At 41.4% G+C, this 22,735-nt stretch overlaps 1 protein-coding gene across 2 annotated transcripts in view; it reads left to right on the forward strand.

Annotated features, from left to right (window-relative positions):
* Positions 1–15,991: 15,991 nt before the first annotated feature.
* Positions 15,992–22,735, forward strand: part of PAPSS1 (3'-phosphoadenosine 5'-phosphosulfate synthase 1) — a 104,240-nt gene continuing 97,496 nt past the window's right edge. The window contains 1 exon segment of one of the 2 annotated variants that reach the window (NM_001290602.1): positions 15,992–16,104. In NM_001290602.1, coding sequence (NP_001277531.1) covers positions 16,045–16,104 — 60 coding nt within the window. In that variant the 5' untranslated portion in view covers positions 15,992–16,044. 2 annotated transcript variants of the gene reach the window in all.

A 22,735-nucleotide genomic window follows, 5' to 3' on the forward strand; every position in this document is an offset into this window, starting at 1 on the left:
TCAAAGATTTTATTCATCTTGGGTTCCTCTCTTTAGAGAAAATGACCTTTGTAGGATTTGATGAGAGATAAAACTTACTTGCACATATTTTGTTGTATCTTTGCTTTGTCCAGATTAACTCTTGAATGTAATAGAGAATTATTTTTCTCTTTCTTGCAACCCAGTGTTTGGATGTCAGCATAATGTTGACTGCATTTATTTTGTTTCTTTTTAACATGTGTGGCTTCATTCTCTTTAGGTTTGGCCTTTTAGTCCTTCCCTACATCTGATTATTCCAAGGTAAATGCTGGAGCGTATATACATATTTGACAGAGGAGTATTACACTTTCATCTCTGGGTCTTCTGTAAGAATTTGTGAGTTCTATCAAGTAACAATAGTACTCTGCTCTACTTTGTTTCATCTTTTATCTTGCAATGCCTGGTTTTAACTGTCCTTTGTCTTCCAATCAGAAATCAGATCCTGCTATACTAATCTTAAGAGCAACTGTTATATTGAAGGAAAGAGACCACTGTCACCAGTTTTATCTTTGGAGGAAATATTTCATTAAAGGTACTATGCCTGAATATTTACGGACTCTGGTTCTCCAGTTGCGTTTCTGCCTAAATTACAAACCGAGACATAAATAGGGGCCCTAGAGAAACAATAGAAATAAGCACTGTCTTAGTCTGTTTGGGTTGTTATTACAAAATATCACAGACTGGGGGTATAAACAACAGACATTTATCTCTCACAGTTCTGGAGGCTGTAAGTCTTAAGGTCAAGGCTACAGCATAGCTGCCTTTCAGTGAGGGCCATTTGCCTGGTTCATAGCTAGTGCCTGTTTGTTGTGCACTCACGTGGTGGAAGGGGCTAGCGATCTCTGTGGGGTCTTTTTTATAAGACACTAATCCCATTCATGAGGGCTCCATCCTCACAACCTCAATCCCTAAGGGCCCCACCTCCTAACACCATCACCTTTGGAGGTTAGGATTCAACATGTGAATTTTGGGAGGACACAAACATGGCAAGCACTAGGACACATTAGTGGGAAGAGATTTGTTCCTGATACTCCACAGTGCCTTCTTTTATTCCAGTTTTTCCTTTAACAACATTAACTCTGTGTTTTATTGGATATACTGTCATTGGACATACTGACATAGTGTGTCGTTTCATATCATCTTGAAATGTGTTCTCATAATTCCAAAACAAAAACTTACTCCTAAATATTTAAATTCTTATTCTACAACTCTGCTTTTATGAATTTCATTTACTAAAATATCTGTATGGAATAATTTTCACGTGACTATCTGGAAGTTGTGTCCAATAAAGTCAACCGAGAATACAACTGCTATGTAAGAAGTGAAGAGCTCTGATTTTAGGATCCTATGCATCTTACGTTGCTAGCCTGCTCAACCTAGAAAGGGACGGATACTAAGGTAGGGGTGATTTCTTGCTATTACAACATAATAACACAAGGTTTGGGCTTCTGATTGGCTTGTTTGAAATGAATGCATGGGTTTCTTGGAATCTTACCTCACAAACACTCAAACCAGTGTGGCCAACTCAGTATCCTGGACATCCAGGGAGAAAAGAATTGGGGATGAGGGGGGTGGCAGAGAAGAAGGAAAGAGAAAAGGAGGAGGAGAGAAAGAGAATTGTGTTGAACATTTTATCTTTTGTAAATAATTAGTGTCCCCAAGCTTGTAAATAAAGGATAATATTCCCTGACTGACATTAGGATCTTGTTTTAATATTAGGAATTTATAATTTCCTAATTGCTATTGATATTTGCAGGCTAACTGGAGCAGATGTGCTTTTAAATTAGATTTGCCAATTATAAACAAATGGATGCCTCAAATTCAATTCAATTTTTTCTTAGTTCCTTATTGTATGAAAGTATTCTAATTTTGTTTACCGCAAGAAGTATATGCACAGTTAAATTGGCATTTCTGTGATTAAATATTTCAAAACTTCTTTTGATTTTTAATTTTTACTGAGAAAATGGTGATTTCCAAAATTAAAAGAAGGCAAGTGACTATAGTAAACAGTAAAATTCTTTAAGTATTTATAAATAAATACCTGTATTTTCTTTAAAATGGGTCATTTCTGAAAGATACCTATATTTATAAATATAATTTAGTCACAATATTGCACTTCATGCAATAATTTTTCAAATTATTTATATATACATTTAAAAATTTATTTTTGAGAAAGAGAGAGAGAGCATGCATGTGCACAAATGGGGGAGGGGCAGAGAGAGAGGGAGACACAGAATCCAAAGTAGACTCCAGCTCTGAGCTGTCAGCATAGAGCCTGATGTGGGGCTCGAGGTCATGAACCGTGAGATTGTGACCTGATCCAAAGTTGGATGCAAAACCGACTGAACCACCCTAGAGGCCCTCAAATTATTTATATATTTTTGTTTACCTATCTAACAAACTACTTCAAACAGTGGCTTAAAACAACCACCATTTATTATGCCTCACAATTCTGTGCATTGGGATTTGGCTATGGCTTTCACTACTAGGACTAGAATGTCCAGGTTGATTTCTTCAACTCACATGTCTGCCATTTTAGCTAGGATGGATTAAATGATGAAGTTTGCCTCATATATTTCCATTGTGGTCAGATATTTGGGGCTTTGGTTCTCCCTATTGGTCAGATTCCTTGGTCTTTTCCATGTAGTATCAGAGCCTCTCTTTCTCCATGTGACCTCTTCATACTGTAGGACTTTGGGCAAGGTAGCCAGATTTCTTAAATTGTCAGGCTCAAGCCTGGAATTGACCCAGTCACTTCTGCTACATTCTATTAGCTAAAGTGAGTCATAGCGTCAGCCTAGATTCAGGGTGGAAGAAGAGCACACAAGGAGGTGAATACCAGGAGAGGTGTTCCTCAGGGAGAGGAGGTACTTTGTGGAGACTAGATACTACAGCACATGTGTCCCTTGACAACATCATTTTCTGGAAATTCAGTTGTAAAATTGAGTATTTCTCAGGGTGTATCTTTCATGTAATCTGAGGCTTAAGAAATGCTTTTCAGAAAAGAGAACCTGGTTTAAAAAACTTGAAAGACAGTGCAAACAATAGTCCTTCTCTTGAGCTTATAATGGCATGCTAAAACCAGTTCGGATTTTGCCGTATAAAAACTTAGTTTAACCCACATTTCCCACACATTTAAGTGCATTGAACTGTGCCTGGCATTTAGTAATCACTTATAAATATTTGTTGAATCAGATTTATCATAGGACCCTTTTCCACAAAACACATGTTGATGGTTACAAAGAATTAATGTTTCCAACAGAAGGAACTTTGGGAAAATAGGTCTATTATGTAAGAGAAGAGTACATGATTCTGAGTTTCTTCCAGACCTACAACCCCCATCTAGCTGCTTTCTAATGAATTAATTGTTGTATCTTAGACTACAGAACCCCACCTCCTGGTTGCAGGCAATTAGACTCCAGATAGACACCTAACCTAGAGGCACCTGTCTGCAGGCTGGCCAGCAACTTAAAAGATATCCTGGCATGGGAGCTTTTACCAGTAGGAATAGCCTAAATTGGATTGTGATAAGGAGATCCAATTAGATCCCTGTCACTTGGATAGTTTGTGAGAAAATCAGTTAGTTGGTAGAGGTGGAAGTAGTAGAAGCAGGAGTAGAGAATAAATAAGTTTCCATTCTACAGAGCACTAGGGTGCTATATTTTTTTCTTATCCTATTTGTGTGGCTGCTGAAAGCTCCTCTTCTTTCCCTTTCTTCCCCCATCTTTAGGATAAAGCCCTGTTAACTAGGGTAGTCACCTATGTCTCCATTTCCTACTATCTGAAAGAGCCTAATTAGTACATGATGTCAGGGAGTGAGACCTATATATTCTTATTCAGAATAAGAAAACAGTGTGTTCAATTGCACAGTCAGGGGAGAAGCGCCAGTATGACATGGCCTTTTGCAAGCATGCAAACACAGCAGGAGCTCCCACCAGTGGGGCCAACGACAGGTAGGACAGAGTCAGCTGGCAAAGGACCTGCTCAGTGTTTTCAAATGTTGTAGGAAACTCTTTGATCAACAGCTGCAGAGGAAGCTGGCTACAGGTGAGGACTTTTCTTTAAAGAATCTCAGAAATATATGATGAAAATTCTAGTCTGGACATGTTATTTTTCCCCATTGACTACCAGAAAGGAAAATGAGAAAATTAATTATAGGAGGAAGGTGCAGGTGGAAGGAAAGAGCACATGGACACCAGGGAAGCTGGAATTGTGCAGATTTCACTAATTTCTAAAGCAGGGTTCTTCTAGGGAACAGTGGAAAACGAGGAGAAAGGTTTGCTGGCCACTAGTCTAAGGCTATGTTGCAGTCAAAATGCAACCACTCCCTACGGTACTAGGAGAGGAGTGGGGAACAGCATCCAGAAAACTCAGTTTATGTCCACAGAAATGCATGTCTAGAACATCAGTGAGATGATGTAGGATACTGACAGGAGATCCAAACAGCAAGTTACTCAGTGGGCATGGCCACAATTCTCATGAGGCAGAAGTAAGTTGAGATGCCAGGAATAAACAGAACTTGCCTGCTGTTGTCCAGACAAGCTCAGTGGATGCCCAGCATTTGGGGATTTATCAAAAGAGAGAAACATGTTTGCTTTGGGGTGTCAAGATTCTTTTTTGTTTTTTGATAAATACTCTATTTTTTAGTATATGTGCTTCTGAAGCAAGCACAATAGTCTTTATTTTTTAAAAATAGCTTTATATTTACAGGTAAATGAAACAGGTGGTACAGAGTTCCCATATATCCCCACACTCAGCTTTCCCCATTGTTTAGCATTTATCTTTGTATGAGACATTGTTACACTTAATGAATCAATACTGATGCATTGTTATTAACTAAAGTCCATGGTTTATTTGGATTTCCTTAGTTTTTAGGTTTTTCCCTGATTTCTTTTTCTGTTCTGGGCCCCTCTCCAGGACACATTACATTTAGTTGTTTCATGTCTTCTTAGGTTCCTCATGGCTGTTACAGTTTCTCAGACTTGCCTTGTTTTTGATGACTTGGGCAATTTTGAGAAGTACTGGTGAGGTATGTTGTAGGTTGTCTGTCTAATGGAATTTGCCTGATGTTTTTCCTCATGATTCGACTGGGATTTTGGGTTTCCAGAGGAAGATCACAGGGGTAAAGTGTCATTTGCATCACTTCATACCAAGACTGCACCCCGTCAACATGATTTATCAGTGCTGATGTTGATCTTGCTTACCTGGCTGAGGTAGTATTTTTCAGTTTTCTTCACTGTGAAGTTACCCATTTGCTTTCTATTTCCATAATGTAGAAGAAGGGGGTACAGCCCATATTTAAGGAGTAGAAATTTATGCTCCCTCTCCTTGATATTTGAGTATCTACATAAAGTATTTGGACTTCTTCTGCATGGGAGATTTGTCTCCTTTCCCCACTCATTCATATATTCAATCATTTATTTGTCAGTTTGGACTCAGAGATGTTTATTTTATCCTTTGATAATCCTATATTACTTTATTTATTTTGTTCCTCAAATTTTTCCAGCTTTGGCTGTTGGGAGATCTTTCATTTGGCTCCTGTGCTCCTTTGACAGACCTGCATAAATATGGTATTCTGCTGTTTTTTGTTTTTGTTTTTGTACTTCAAAAACACTCTGGGGGCTCCTGGGTGACTCAGTCAGTTAAACCCCTGCGTCAGGCTCTGCCCTGACAGTGCGGAGCCTACGTGGGATTCTCTCTCTCCCTCCCTCTCTCTCTGCCCCTCCCCTGCTTGCTCGCTCTCTCCCCCCTCCTCTCAAAATAAATAAATAGACTTCAAAAAACAAAAACAAACAAAAAGCACTCTGACACTCCGAGATGTTCCAGGCTCATCTTACGTGTTTCTTTGCTTGTCCTAGAATCAGCCATTTCTCCAAGAAACTCTGGTTCCTTTTACTGGAAATGGTATTAGAAACCAAGATCTGGGCATTAGGTATACTCACTGCTACTGGGATATTGTTTCTTTTGAGCCCTCTCAGCTTCCAGAGCAAAGTAACATATGTACATCACTTATGTATATGCCCATATCTATAAATATTTCTATATGTAATCATCTACATCTGTATTAAACTAAACCTGAGTTATTACAACGTCTCCATTCGAATCCATTACCAAATCTATTACCTCCTCCCATCCAACCCCCACCTCTTGTTTATCTGAATCTCACTCCAACGGTGAGAAACTTGGCTCCTACTTTGCCATCCACTTGTTTAATTCCCTTGCACATGTACAGCAGCATCAGAATTGTTAACCTGTCCCCTGATGGGGAATGACTTTACCAACTAGTACAGTGATTATGTGCAGTTCCTTTTATTTTTTTAAAATTTTTTAATGTTTATTTCTGAGACATAGAGAGACAGAGCATGAGCGGGGGAGGGGCAGAGAGAGAGGGAGACACAGAATCTGAAGCAGGCTCCAGGCTCTGAGCTGTCAGCACAGAGCCTGATGCGGGGCTCAAACTCACGAACCATGAGATCATGACCTGAGCCGAAGTCAGACGCTTCACCGACTGAGCCACCCAGGCGCCCCTACAATGACTAAATTTAAAAAGACCAACCTGTTGGCAAGAATGTGGAGCAACTAAAATTCTCATGCACTGCTGGCAGGAATATAAAATTGTACAACCACTTTAGAATGTGGTTTTGGCTGTTTTTCAAAAAAAATTAAACATATGCCAGCCATCCTTCTGATACTGATACGCCTAGGTATTTACCCAGGGGGAAAGAAAGCAAATGTCCACACAAAGACTTGTCTATGAGTGTTCATGGCAATTTTATTTGCAATAGCCTCAAACTGAAATTACCTTCAACAGATGAATAAACAAATCATGGTATATACATGTTGTGAGTTTAGCTAAGCTACTCCGTGATATTCTGCCTTGGCACCTATTTTGTTTTCCCAAGGGACCTGCAGGGACCTTAAACTGACACTAGTCCTTCATGCAAGCATATACCCTAGACAATAGCCTGCAGAGTCACAAGCAAAAGTAAGTTCCTGATATGACTTCCCTAACTGCCCTTGTGATCAATAGTCTCCCCGACCTCCCAGCACTTTCCCCTATGTGTCACTTAGATGACCCCCCCCCACCCCAACAGAGCTTACCCAAACCCTGCTCTCTTTGATTTGAATGGATCAGTTTGGGCTTAGCCTGGGAACCCCAGAGCATTCCACCTGGGGATCCTAACAGAGGCACTTGCCCCACCCAGTCTTGCCTCTTTCTCTGCCTGCACCCTGCCTAGCATGGCCCTTCCAAGTGAGCCATGTATTCCCTCAAGGACCTATGAGTAATAAACTTCTTTACTTCACTGTCTTTTGTATTCTGTTGTTGAGCCACAACTCACCATCCAGCACCCTGTGCTCTGCTTAACAAATGTTAATTTAATGAAATCATAACACTGTACAATGGAATACTTCTCATCAATAAAATGGAATAAACCATTGATACACGCAACAACATGGATGAGTTTCATCATGATTATGCTGTAAGAATCTAGGGAAAAGAATATATGCTGCGTTTGGTGCTGCTTCCCATTACTTATTACTCAGCTACTTTCACAGAAATTATTAACACAAAGTTTCACATACAGTGAAGTGCTTGAAGATAACTTGTGATTTTTATTAAATTGTTCTCAGGTTCAAATGACACCTAAATTAAGAACATAGAATAATTTTATTTTTATTTTTTTCAGTGAGACAGAGAGAGCAAGTGTGCACAAGGTGGGGAAGGGCAGAGGGAGAGAATCCTAAGCAGGCTCCATGCTCAGCAAGGAGCCTGACAAGGGGCTCAATCTCATGAATGTCAGATCATGACCTGAGCTGTAATCAAGAGTCATATGCTTAACCAACTGAGCCGCCCAGGTGCCCCAAGAACCCAGAATAATTTTAGTACCGGAAGAATTCCTTAAGATGAATTTATCCAATTGACTCCCCACCCCTGTCTCCACCCCAGAAGTTACATGATTTACCTGTCTAATTAGAAAGCCTAGAATCTTAGCAAGTTGTTTCCACTCCCTGTGAAAAAGATCTCCTCTGAATTACGAACAAACCATAATTCTAAAATATAACAATTTTTAGTAGCTGGTCTTATGAAATTTATTATTTGGGGGCTTTTTTCCTAAGGAAACAAATGACAATAACCACAAGGAAATGCTTTAGATGAAATTGATCAGTGAAGTTTTAGGGATTTTTTTCAGCCCTATTTCTCTTACCTTGTTCTTTTTAAATTTTTTTTAATGTTTATATTTGAGAGAGAGAGAGAGACAGAGTGCAAGTAGGGGAGGGGCAGAGAGACAAGGAGACACAGAATCCGAAGCAGGTTTCAGGCTCTGAGATGTCAGCACAGAGCCCTATGCAGGGCTCAAACTCATGAACCACAAGATCATGACCTGAGCCAAAGTCAGATGCTTAATCGACTGAGTCACCCAGGCGCCCCTCTTATCTTGTTCTTTATTCAATCAAATCCCCCTGGTGGAGAAGATATGCCTTACATACCTTCATGTATCTTCCCCACATAACGCAAAACGTGAAGAAATGGAACTGCCTCGACTAGAGAGGTAATTTCTCTACAAACTGATCTCTTGGCAAGCCCCAGAGACTTGTAGTAAGTAGGAGGAAGAGAATTTTCCAGAATCTGCAGTGATTCCTTCCAGACGGAAATAAAATATCCTGGCCTGCTTCCAAATTGCTGAGAAACTGGTGGGGATTTAACTAACAATAGGAAGCGTGGAGGGTGAATAAGATCCTACTGCACATTGCCTTTGGCTTGTGCAGCAACTTAAAAAACATTTTTAAAATATTTATTTACCTACGTTTTGAGAGAGAGAGAGTGAGCACAAGGCAGGGAGGGACAGAGAGAGAGAGGGAGACATAGAATCTGAAGCAGGCCCCAGGCTCTGAGCTGTCAGCACAGAGCCTGACATGGGGCTTGAACTACAAACTGTGAGATCATGACCTGAGCCAAAATCAAGAGTTGGATGTTTAACCGACTGAGCCACCCAGGTGCCCCACTTGTGCAGCAACTTTTAAATTCTGTTTATCCCAGATGACCTTCTGAGACTGATGCTCCAATACTAGTGAGGTAAGTGATGGTATTACCAAGCTTATGTAACTATTACCCTTTTACTGGGAGTACCTGAAAGGGTTAAAATACACTTTGCTCTGGGTTTCCCAATTTTTATAGCTCTTTGGTTTAGATTAAAATATTTGATTTGCTCTTCTCAGTTTTGAATGACTTTTGGAATATTCAAGGTTACGAGGGATAGTATCTCAGATATCTAGGAATGCACATTCATTATTTAGAGCAGTAGTCCTCAGAGTATGGGTCCTCTCTTGCTAATGGCTTTGCCTCATATTTACCTGAGAGAATGAAGTCCCTCAGTGGAAAGTCCCTCATCTTCCACCTCCTATACAATGGGTTGGCATCTGTGCCTATCTTCTCCTTTTACTGTATTTTGCAGGAATTACCTACTCCCTGTCAAAGGTCCATCTTCACTTGTGCCCTGGATTCCAACCCTCAAGGGCTTCCATCCATCAGTCACCTTTGCTCTTTGTTGGGTCATTCTCATCAGCATACAATTTGCTCTGGGTTAGCCTTTTTTTTTAAAATATCCTACCTTGATTCTGTATTGTCTTTCAGCTATGTCTCATTTCTCTTCTTCTTTTTTAAGCCAAACATTTTTAAAAAATTTATTTTGAGAGAAAGAGAGAGAGAAGAGGCAGAGACAGAAGGGGGTGGGGTGGAGAGAGAATCCTAAGCAGGCTCCATGCTATCAGTGCAGAGCCTGATGCAGGGCTCAAACTCACCAACCATGAGATCTTGACCTGAGCTGAAATCAAGAGTCAGAGGCTTAACTGACTGAGCCACCCAGGTGCCCCTAAGCCAAACATCTTAAGGGCTGTTCCTACATGCTCACTTCATTTGACCTCTAATTTAGTCTTAAAAAATTTTTTGTATGTCTATGTCAAAATTATATATCCAAATAGTTTAGAGCCAAATAATTCTATAAGGAATTTTAAGACAAAGAGCAAACCCCTGGTCATCTTCCTCTCTTCCCCCAATTTTCCTGCCCTAGAGACTCTTAAATCTTTCAGGTAAATCTCTTGGTACGTATCTCCATATCTTGAAATAATAGGTGTATTGCTATTCTTGGTCTTTATGTTTTAGGCAGTATCTATTGGTTTCACACCATAGAAAATGAAGATTTATCTATCCCTCTTTCTTCTGGCACACATGCGCACGTGCACACACACACACACACACACACACACACTTCTTTCATCCCCTTAACCACTCCATGTGGTGATACTGCAATTTTGTTAAGGTTTTATTCATAGTTTATATTATTATGACCAAGTATGTGTGATTTAAAGCTTAGCCAAGTAGTAAAACTATTACCATTCTTCCTTTCCACCATGATAGTAGTACTCTGGAGATAGTTTCTTTTTTTCTCTTTCTTCGTGTGTGTGTGTGTGTGTGTGTGTGTGTGTGTGTGTGGCTTTCTTTGTAGAGTTCTTTATTTTTTTTTCTCTTCTTAAAAATAAGTAGCCTCTTATGTGAAAAAGAAAAAGTAGAGAAATGCACCCATGCTTTTTTTTTTTTTTTTTAAGGAATACTTCATTAAATGGTTATAGCAAATACTTTTGGTGCTGCATGCATATTCCCTCAGCCCTTGCTATTGTAGAAGATATCATCTTGACTTCCACATGTGAATATACCTCCATTTCTTTGCATGAAGGCTTTCTTTGGGACCAGTGCCCTCTCTACCTATGGGCATTGCAATCCAAAATTCCAAGGGATGAACACTCTTCTCCCTAGGTGGCATCCTTGAATAATGACTCCCCAGCTCTCTCCTCTCAGGTAATATATTTTGAAGCATGTGTTCTACACTGTTTCTTAGAGTTACTCAGTGGGATTAAACTGAGTTACTCACAATGGCTGCTTTATTGACTTCCTTCATGTATCATGTTCCCACTCTACCAATGGTGTTTCTTGGACTCACCTCCCAAACAAATAATTTGTACTCAAATCCTTCTTTCCATGTCCTGCTTCTTAAACAACACAAACTAAGATAATTAGTGCTGAGTATTTCTTGTTATATCACATTTTAAGGTACATGATGTCTGGTGTCCCAGTTTTAGAAGATGCTAAAATTGATAAGTGGGTGCAGAAGGTACCAGCCTGATCCCTCCATCATAAAATTCCCTTTCCTGCCTGTATTAGTCAGGTTTTTCCAGACAAGCAGAACCAACAGTATAGATAGATAGAGATTCACTATAAGGAATTGACTCACGTGATCATGGAGGATGAGAAGTCTCAAGATCTGCAGTTAGCAAGCTGGAGATCCAGGAGAACTGATGGTATAGTTCCACTCCAAATCCCAAAGCCTGAGAATCAGAAGAGCTGATGGAATAAGTTCCAGTCTGAAGGATAGCAGGCTTGAGACCCAAGAGCCAATGTTTCAGTTCGAATCTGAAGGCAGGAAAAGACCAATGTCTTAATCAAGGAAGTAAGGCAGGAGTTCCCTCTTACTTGCAGAAGAGTCATCTGTTTAGTGTAATCAGGCCTTCAACTGATTAGATGAGGCCCACCCACATTATGGAAAGCAATCTACTTAGTCTACTGATTCAAATGTTAATCTCATCCAGCAGTACCCTCACAGAGTCACCCAGAATAATGTTTAACCAAATATCTGGGCACGCTGTGAACCCATTCAGGTTGACACACAAAATAAACCATCACACTGTCTTCCACCTAATACTTTTAGCAGACACTAATGATTATTGCCTATGTTAATTGCCTCATCAGGTGCTTAAAATGGTGATTTTTAAATGCCAACATTCTTTCTGCATTTATTAACTAGAATTCTATCAGTATGAACCTTTCCTCATCAGCTATTTGATTACTCTGAAATACAGTTTGTACAGAAAGGCTGTGATAAATTTGTCCTTTTTGATGACTTACTTTTCTTTTTTTTTTTTATTTAAAAAAAAATTTTTTTTTAACGTTTATTTATTTTTGAGACAGAGAGAGACAGAGCATGAACGGGGGAGGGTCAGAGAGAGGGAGACACAGAATCTGAAACAGGCTCCAGGTTCTGAGGTGTCAGCGCAGAGCCCGTTGCGGGGCTTGAACCCACGGACAGTGAGATCGTGACCTGAGCCGAAGTCGGACGCTTAGCCGACTGAGCCACCCAGGCGCCCCGATGACATACTTTTCTTTTTTTTTTTTTTTTTAATTTTTTTTTCAACGTTTTTTATTTATTTTTGGGACAGAGAGAGACAGAGCATGAACGGGGGAGGGGCAGAGAGAGAGGGAGACACAGAATCGGAAACAGGCTCCAGGCTCCGAGCCATCAGCCCAGAGCCTGACGTGGGGCTCGAACTCACGGACCGCGAGATCGTGACCTGGCTGAAGTCGGACGCTTAACTGACTGCGCCACCCAGGCGCCCCGATGACTTAACTTTTCTAAGTAGTTATCACTAATACAACCACAAACTCCTTGTCAGTTGTCTGAATCATTTTCAGTATGGTCATTCCCATCAGATGCTATATTAATTTTATCTTCCTAAACTAGGCTCTCCAAGGGCCTTCTGACTTCTTGGAGAGCCTTCTAATTATCCTCTAGACCTGGTACATGGCAGTCATTCTCAGATCTTCCTTCACCATAAATCTGGGAATTCCTTTTGACTGTTTCCTGTGTGGAAACGTCTATTTTCTGAATGCCCTCTTTCCATTAGCTGGAGCACATCCTCCAATATTTCCTTGAGAAAGGGTGTATGATAATTCCAAATTCTAGGTGGGAAATGCCTTTCTTTTGGAACTCTGAAGGTATTGTTCTATTTATCTTCTAACTCTCAGTGTTTTTCTTAGTACCTTCAATTCATTTTCACTCCTGATTCTTTGTTTTTGAACTGTCCTTCTCCTTCGAAGTTTGTAGGATTTCCAGGCAACAGTACTATGCATTGTACATTCAATTTCTATCTTTTGAGCTGGACATTCAGGGAAAGACTCCAGTCCTTCACTTCTAGGAAATTTTGTTTAATGATTTACTTAGTTATTTCCTCCTATGATTTTTCTCTTTCTGGAATTTCTAATATGTGGATGTTGGATTTCCTGGACTATTCTTTTAAAAATTCTATTTCTATTTTTTGGGGATTTTGCTCTGCATTCTGGAAGCTATCTTCACCTTTTCTTCCATTTCTGTTATCTTGTTTTTAATTTGCAAGAGCCTCATTTTAATTCTGAATATTTGTGGCATTGCCATTTCACTGATAAATCCTTCAATATGTAACTCTAAAATTACTCCTTTAAAAAATATAACAATGTTATTATCACCAAAAAATGTAAGTCTTTACTATCAAGAATCCAGGTACCCTTCAAATTTCCTCTATTGCTGTATACATTAAAAATTCTTCTCTATGTGAGTCAGTCGTGAAATAAGTTTCATATGGTTCAATTGCTTAATACCTCTCTTAAGTTTTCTTTTAATCTTCAGTTCATTTGTTTTTTTTTTTTTTTTTTTCCTTCTCCTTTTAATTTAATTATTGAAGAATCAGGTCCTTATGTAGAGATTTCCACAGTTTGGATTTGGCTGCTTGCATTTATGGTGATTTTACATCTTTCCTCTGCATTAACTGTAAACCGGTAATCAGATCTGAAGGCTTGATTAGAATCAGGGCAAAGTGTCATCAGGAGGCAAAAAAGTTCTGATGTCCTTTATTGTCATGATGTTAGCAGCCATGAGCAGCATTGTCTTTATACATTATTTCATTAGAAGGTACAAAATGGTGATATTATAATTCCATCTTTCCTTCATCTATTAGCTGTATTTCTACAAAGAGAACTTCCTCTCATCAACTTTTTTCGTTACCTTACTTACAGTTAGTGCAGAGAAGGCAGGGTAAATTCTTTCCTTTTATTTATCAGTTTCAAAATAATGAGTTGGCTCACTAGCATCCTCCAAGGGTGGCAATGAGTTGTCTTTAATTATAATCATTATGAACACGGACATTTAAACATATTTGGTTTATTTCAATACCTTACAGTTTTTATCCTTTTAGTGCTCTAATCTAATTGTACCATCTTTGACAGGAGAAAACTTCTTAAAGTTGGCTTCTGAGTCCTTTTGACATAATTCTAGTGGGGTTTTTTTGTTGTCTGTTCAATCCTAGTGTTTTTTGATGATTTCCTTGTTTCTGGTTTGACAAGATGTTGCAGGCTCATTTGCATGACTGATGTCTGGAATCATGAATTTGAACTGAGAGTATCAATATAAAGTCATGATGTATTTTAACCCTAAAAATGTCTTTCGTTGGGAAAAGCTCACAAATATGGACTGAGAAGCAAGGAGTACAACTAAAAGCCCAGACTGTGATATCTTTATACCATTTCCCTTTAAATACCATTTCCTAGGACTCCTTGAAGAAATGGCTGGGGCGCCTCGGTGGCTTAGTCTCAGATCATGACCTCATGGTTTAGGGATTTGGAGTACCCCATGCGCTGTGAGCCCAGAGGCTGCTTTCAGATTTTCTTTCTCTGTCCCTGCCCCGCTCTTTGAGAGTTGAGAATTATATCGAAATTCAATTCTATATACAGACTTCAAATTAAACACCCCTTAGAAAAAGCTACAGGGAACCACTGAATTGACATTTTACATGGTCAAGTAAACAAGGTTGGATTTAAAATTTTAGAAGTACCACTCTGACAGCAATTCAAAAATGGAGTAACATGCGTGTGAGCAGCAGCCGCACAGGTGGAGGGTGCTCAGTTAAGGGGATTAGTTGTTATTCATCTTGGATAGCGAGAAGGCCTAACAAACGACGGTAACGGTGAGGGAAATAGACTGATTTGCTAGTTATTGAGAAGCAGTACCCTCAGGTCTTAGTGATTGAAGATGATGTGGTGGGGGGCGTGTGGGAGGGGGCAGGTTCAGAGTACTATTTCTGTGCCCGCGGCAAGCTTTGGAAAAGTCCTTAGAATGGAGGGGTGGGGGGAGTAACTCGTGGAGGAAGTCCTCCCCCCCACCCCCATTTTCCTACGAACTGGTCCTATATTAATTAGGTGAATTTGAGAATGTCCTGCACAGGTGGGCAGTCTACCCTTTGGTAACCAGCAGCCCTCCCTAAGCCTGGATTTCAGTCCTCTAAGACTTCTCGGAAAAACTAATAATATAGGGGCCCTTTTGGCCTAGCGGTTGAGAATTACTGGACAGAAATCTCCTGATATGAAGCGAGGTCGCCAAGTGGGGAAGGAAGCACCTTGCAGAAGACCGCTAATCCCAGTCGAGATATTAATTATTGATGACCAAGGAAGGGGCATTGACTGTTTCTTGAAGTTACGCGTTGAGCAGAATTTTAAAGCCACCAAGCAGAACGTGTGGAGAATAAGCTGTTCAGTAAATCATTTCTTCCCTTTGCGAGGCTGGAAAATCCCTTTTTAAATGTGGCCAGGGTGGCAAGGATACAGAATGGGCAGACAGAAGACTGGTGGCCGCGCTTATGGAGGAAAAGTCAGAGGGGCAAGAGACTCCATCAATGTTTCTTCCCAGCCAGCATCAGCTGCAGGGAGCCCGGAACCTCCCTTGCCCTTCCGTGTGGGTGGCCCGCGCCTGGGACTTGGCTCCAGCCTCAGCGCCTGCGCAGCACAAGGCGTCAAACCCGGGAGAGGCTAGGAAACTTCCACGACTACCTTCCCAGGCCCCGCCCCTTCCTCAGAATCAAGAGGGAGGAGCATCGTGCGCGCTCGCACCCTTGCAAGCGCCAAAACCCCACCCCCAGCTCCTGCCTAAGGTTCTGGCCCGCCGCTTCGCCCCTCCCCACATACCTCTGCTCCAGATCCATTTCGGAGGCGCAACCAACGCGCCACGCAGTAGGAGGCACGAGCACGAGCGCGTGCGTACGTAAGCGCGCGCCGACTCGGGCGCAAGGAGGCCCCGCCTTTTCGTCCCGCCCCGCCCCGCCCCCGTCGGCCTCTCCTCCGGCTACTCTCCTGGCTTTTAGGATCCCGGCACCCGCGCGCGCTCTGCAGCTATGGAGGTACCTGGGAGCCTGTGCAAGAAAGTCAAGCTGAGCAATAATGCGCAGAACTGGGTGAGTCGGGGCAGAGAAGCGAAGGAGGCTCTGGGAGGCTCTGGTTGCAGCTCGTTCCGGAGCCGCTCCTTCCCTCCCGCCTCCTCTGCATCCTCCCTGGAGCTCGGGGGATGGTACCCGAGGCCCGCGGCGCCTTCCAGCTGGGGCGGTGGGGGGTGCCAGACGGGCTGGCGCGGGGGGGTCTCGGGCTGGGCGCTGTGTGCGGTCCGACCCACCCTTCGTGGGAAGAATGCTCCCTTACCGTGCTCCTCGACTCAGATGAGACCTCGAAGAAAATCTTTCGGGAATGAGCTGACGGCTACGGCTACGGAAGCTTGCACCCCCGACAGGGGATGCTTCCCGCATCTCTTGGAGTGGCCAGAAGGTCTGCAGAGGAGGCGAAGGCGGGCGCATTTTCATTGCGTTCGTGGTTTTCCTTGGCTCTGCCAGTGCATTTATCCCAGGTTTGGATCCATCGCCACGTCTTTCCATTTGCGAGTTTCAGTGTGAAGGGAGAGTACCCAACAATGTGGCCATTCATGAGTTGAGACTGCTCTGAACTGAGGTTCTTTGTGGCTCAGTATTAAATCGGAATGTTTGACAAATAACATGGAGTTTTAAGGACTCGATTCCTGGAGACAGTAAGGTATGGGTAGACTAATGGTTTATAACGTTTAGCAAGGACTGCCAATTGGATTTGATGGTTAAGTGCTGTCTCCTCAGGAGGTTGTTTCCTTCCTTATTTCTTTGATGAGAAACAGCCTTAAGATATTGTAAGTATAGAGCAGATTGAGGTGGGGGAGGGGGAGGTGGTGTCCAACTTTGGAGTCAGGAAAGGCGCTGGTTTTAAGTTTAGATGGGTTTTTATTTCACAGCACAATCCGATCATGAGGCTTAATTTTAAATGCAACCTCGTAAATCATCATTAACCTTGATGAGTTAAAAAAAAAAAGCCATTTCAGGCAAATATTCATTTGATGTGAGTTTATCGTATCTGTTGTTACTTAAGATTCTCACCTGATTCCTTTCTTCTTTTAATTATTTAATCTTCTGTGATAAGGAGGGAAAGGAATAAAAGGTGAATTAGAACATTGGAAAGAGCACTGGACTACTGGCCTGGTCTCTGGTTCCAGCTTTGCCATTTAGTAGCTGAGTGAACTTGAGGAAAAACATTCTATTTCTTTAACCCTTAGCTGTCTTAACAAGGGTGTAATAGTGTGCACTTCTCTAGGTTGTTTCAAGGAGCAAAGAAGATAATGCATTTGAAAGTTCAGTGAAACCACTACCATGTAACTTGGTGTGGCTCTTGTACCTCATGGTATTTTTTAGTTGGTGAAATAAGGTTGGCTAAATTAGGGTATTTACAGATGATTTCATTTACACCGTCCATAATTTATTTTTTAACTGTTTGCCAAATAGGTGTTCATTCTTTGTAGAGACCTTTGCCACTGATGGAGAAGATGAAAAATGAGGGACTCCATGCTTTCTGGCCAGTTGCTCATGGCCTGGTTGGGGCTGGAAGTGGCATTTGCCAGGTGATGAGTATTTCAGACCACAGTGACTAGTGCAAGACATGTTTTATCGCAGTTTAGAAGGGAGATTAGTTTATCCTAAATGTTTGGGGAAAGTTTATGGAGGAGAAATGTGCCCAGATTTGTGAGGCAGAGAGGAACTGTATGAATAAAGGCTGGAAATAAGAATTAATAATAATACTATTTTTTATAGAAACAAGGAAACCTTGTTTAACCACTCTGGAGAATTTTTACAGAGGAGTGGAGAGAAGTTTGAATGGGTTAGGGTGGGGCTAGGTTATGCAGTTGTTAATGTTAGTTAAGACTTGATTCCTTGGGAGATTTTTGGTGAGGCTAGAATTTTTAATTTTCTGGGCCTTATAAGTCTTTTTTTGCCCCAATAGAGAACATCCGTCATATTTTCCTTTCACATACTGAAGTCAGCTGATACACACAAGTGTGAAGAACCCATACGCCTTTAAAGTTTCCATCACATGATGAAATTGGATTTCCAGGAAGGTTGGGCTACTGAGGAAATTAGATACTGTTACAGCCTAGATGTGGAAGTCTTAGAAAACAGATAGGGTTATAGTGAGGTCTAAATGAACTAATAGATTTAGAGCATGCTGGTACATGAACACTGTTTAAGTTGTTCTTGGTATTGATTTATCCGATGCGAGGGTGCAAAGGGCCGGGTTAAAGCACCTGTGGGAATAGCAGAATAGGTGCATTAAAAACACACAAGGAACTCTCTGACCCTCCCCCGTTCATGCTCTGTCTCTCTCTGTCTCAAAAATAAATAAATGTAAAAAAAAAAAAAATTATAAAAAAAAAACAAAACACACAAGGAAGAGTAAGAAGGAGCTGACTGACTAACTAGAATTAGGGAATGAAAGAGGGAGGCGTGTTAAAAGTTGGATCCTGAGGTTTTAATCTTGAGAAATGGGGAGATAAGTTGTGCTGTGCTGGGAAATTGGGAAGTAGGCTGGAGGCTGGGGTAATGCTGATAAAAGTTAAACACTGAAGGAGAATTTACTGTGTGCCCAATACCGTTTTAAATGTCTTACTTAAGTTAACTTACTGACTTTTTGCAACATTTCTGAGGTGGATATCATGAGAGAGAGTCATTGAAAGCTGCCTGGGCTCAAATCTGGGCTCTGTTCTTTACTAACCACATAACCTTTGGCTAGTCACTTGATTTCCCTGTGCTCATCTGTAAAATGGAAGCGTTGGTCTCACTGGGATGTTGTGAAGATTTAAAGGAGCTAATATATGAGAGATGCCTACAGTGCCTGGCATATAGTAAATGTTGTGTATAGTTCTTATTTTCACAGTTATCCTATAAGTAGTATTTCCATATTATAGATGAAGAAACTGAGGCACAGCGATGTCATAGAGTTTCTTAGTGGTGGATCCAATTTTAAGCATGCTGTACACGCGAGACAGCTTTTAGTAGATATGCTCTCCATAGGAATATAGTGAGAGCCACATAATGTAGTTGAAAACTTTCTAGAGGGTCCATTGAAGAAAAAAGAAACAGGTTGAAATAAATTTGATTAATGTCTTTTATTTAACCCAACATATTTAAAACAGTCATTTCAACATAAATGTAACTTCAATACTATCATAACATAAAATTACTAAGATATATTACTTAAGGGTGTATTTTACACTTACACATCTCAGTTCAGACTAGCCTCATTTCGAATACTCAGTAGGGACATGTGGACAACATGATAGAGACTGAGGTGGGTTAAGATTGGAAATAAAGATTTGATGATTAAATTTGAGTTAGAGAATGAAGAGAAAAATGAGAGACTAAGTCCTAAGCTTTGGGTAGTATCTCCTGTGAAGGAACAGGTAAGAGAAGGGGCTTCATGAGAGCTAGGAAAGACCTAGGAAAATATAATGTTCTGGCATTGGGGAGCATTATTTAGTATTAGAGGGAGATGTCTCCATACATCTACAAGAATGGTTAAAGAGAAATCAGGAATAAACTTGCTTCGTTAGCTTTCTCATACCTCAGTCTGTCAAAGGATCAGATGTAATGCATTTCATTCTCCATCTGACTGAACCTTTCTATACTGAGACCAGCTTTTTTCTTTTTTTTTCTTTTTTTAGGTTTGTTTATTTTGAGAGAGACACAGACAGTGTGAGTGGGGGAGGGGCAGAGGGAGGGAGAGAGAATCCCACGCAGGCTCCATGCTCAGTGCAGAGTCTGACATGGGGCTCGAATTCGTGTAACTGTGAGATCATGACCTGAGCCGAAACCAAGAGGACATTTAACCGATTGAGCCACCCAGATGCCCCAATGTGGGACTAGCTTTTATCTGCCCTTAGGAGTGTGTGAGTTGGGCTGAGGGAGATGTGGGGCACTCAGTTCAGGTCCAGGGGTTACTCACCCATTTGGTAGAATCATGTTGGGTTGAATTCCTTGCTTGGACCTGCCTTACTGGGGAGTTGGAGCCTCCAGCCCACGGAGTGGTTTGACATTCAGAAGCAACCTGTAGTCTCATTCTGGTTTGCCTTTCCATACCCCTATCTCCTGCTACTCCCCAAATTTCCATAGCTCCTTATCTCCAGCCCCAACTTTTCTTCTGTACCTTTCATCCTCATGGTTTTACACAAGCCTTTCCTTGTGCCTGGGCTGCACGTTAACCTTTGTCACTTCCTAGAATCTTCGCAGAGCTGTGGGTTTCTTTATCATACGGTGGCCCTCCCTCCTGTATGCGCACACTCTTACACATTGCTGAATTGGGTATGCACCCCTGTATTATGTTGTATGCTGCCACTATCACGTATTATGTAGTGATACTTCATTACAGATGTTTTGTGTCTACACTGAGCTTCTCACATAACAAGATGGGGATAAGGAATATGGTACATAGTAAGCTTGGGTGCTTCAGACATTAAAATCCTTAGATAACATTAATATCTCTGCACAGCTTTAGAGAATATGCTTCATATGTGGTAGGATTCAAATTATAGTTTTGTCACCACCTGTGTGATCTTGGGCATATTACCGTAATACGTCTGTGCCTCATCATCCTCAAAGGTAATGATGTGAATAATAAGATACAGCTTATGGTGGACCTATATCTCCACTAGGAAATAGTGCATATCTCCTAGGGTTATAGTGGGGTTTATTTTTTTAAGTTTATTTATTTTGAAGGGGTGCCTGGATGTCTCAGTCGGTTAAGCGGCTGACTTCAGCTCAGGTCATGATCTCGCGGTCTGTGGGTTTGAGTCCTGCGTCAAGCTCTGTGCTGACAGCTCAGAGCCTGGAGCCTGCTTCCGATTCTGTGTTTCCCTCTCTCTCTGCCCCTCCCCTGCTTGCTCTCTGTCTCTCTTTCAAAAATAATAATAAACATTATAAAAAAAATTTTTTTTAAAGTTAATTTATTTTGAGAGAGTGTGCACATGCACACATGAGTGAGGGAGAGGCAGAGAGGGAACCCTAAGCAGGGTCTGTGCTGTCAGCACAGAGCCCCGTAGGGGTGGGAGTGGGGGTAGCTCCATGTAACAAACCGTGAGATTGCAACCTGAGCCAAGATCAAGAGTTGGATGCCTAACCAACTGGGCCACCCAGGTGCTGCTATAGTGAGGTTTAAGTAAGTCAGTATATTTGAAATACTATGGTGATACCTGGCACATGAACAATATTTAAGGTGTTGTTCTTCTTATTTTTTATTATTAATTTATATTTTTTGAGGGGGGGGGAGGAGGGACAGAGAGAGAGAGAGAGAGAGAGAGAGAGAGAGAAAATCTTAAGCAGGTTCCACGCCCAGTATGGAGTCCCATGTGGGGCTTGATCTTGCAACCGTGAGATCATGACCTGAGCCGAAATCAAGAGTCAGATGCTTAACTGACTGAGCCACCCAGGTGCCCCCTTGTTATTATTTATTCATCAAATATTTAACACCTACTCTGTGTGTGCCTTTGTTCTAGGTGCTAGGGATGCAGTAGTAAAAAGACAGAGAAGGTATTGTATTCTACCTGGGAAAGAGTCAATTAAAAAGCAAACAAATAAATGAATGAGATAATTCTCCCTTTTACCAGTTCTACCTTTTTTGAGCCGTTTGTCCCATACACTGTTAGATGCCTTTCACAGAAGGCCAGTAGCTCATTCTGGATTTTGGAGGAGACTGAGGTGGAACAGAAAAGAAACACGCATGCAGAACACCCAGCTTATGAAAGGCCGAGGCAGAGGCCAGTATTTTCATTCTTCAGAGCATTGGCCTGGCCATGGTCAGGGGCAGGTATTGATCTGCTGCTGGAAAAATTGCCTAAAGAAGAAGGAAAGCTGGATTTCCACCAAGAATGTACTCTTACGAATGTTGACTAACAATAACAAGAACGATAACAAGGTCTGGATCTGTGTTGTCGAATCTGATAGCTGCTAGCCACCTGTGGCAACTTAAATTTAGTTAAAATTAGTAAAGTAAGAAATTCTTTTCCTTAGCTGCACTAGCCACATTTCAGGCACTCCACTGCCTAGTGGCCAGTGTATTGGACAGTACAGTATAGAAGATTTTCATCATCTCAGAAAGTTGTATTGACAGGGCATGTCTAGATAGGAACTTTGGGGTGGCTGCCAGCATTTCTTCTACTCTCTGTGTATTTATGTATTCATGTATTCATTTTTACTCTCTTTCCAGGGCAAGAAATTTTGAGAGCTAGTGGCTACTTTGGAATCCTAGTTCTGGGTGATTCTGTAGCCCTGGCTTCTGGCATGATACCTGGCAGTATTAGCTTCCCCCTCAGCATACTTGTGTCTCTACATGTGAATTGTGAAATAAACTTTCCCAGCCTGAGCTCTGTTACATTGAATTTTGAGAAGTAGTTCTCTACTCTGGTGGCTCTCAACCAGATAAGATTTTGCCACTCCCAAGGGGGTGTTTGGCAGTATCTGGAGACATTTTTGATTGTTAGCGTGTGCCTGTGCTGGGGGTGCTTCTGGCATCTGTTGGATAGAGGCCAGAGATGCTACTAAACATCTGACAGTGCACAGAATGGCTCCCACAACAAAGAATTATCTGGTTCAAGGAGTCGTTACTGCTGAAGCTGAGAGACCCTGTTTCTCCGCTTTGTTTTGGGTAAGAAAAAGGGAAAGGAAATGGCATAGCTCTGATATGCAAAAT

Source organism: Panthera tigris, chromosome B1 (assembly GCF_018350195.1).
Source record: "Panthera tigris isolate Pti1 chromosome B1, P.tigris_Pti1_mat1.1, whole genome shotgun sequence".
Classification (NCBI taxonomy): domain Eukaryota; kingdom Metazoa; phylum Chordata; class Mammalia; order Carnivora; family Felidae; genus Panthera; species Panthera tigris.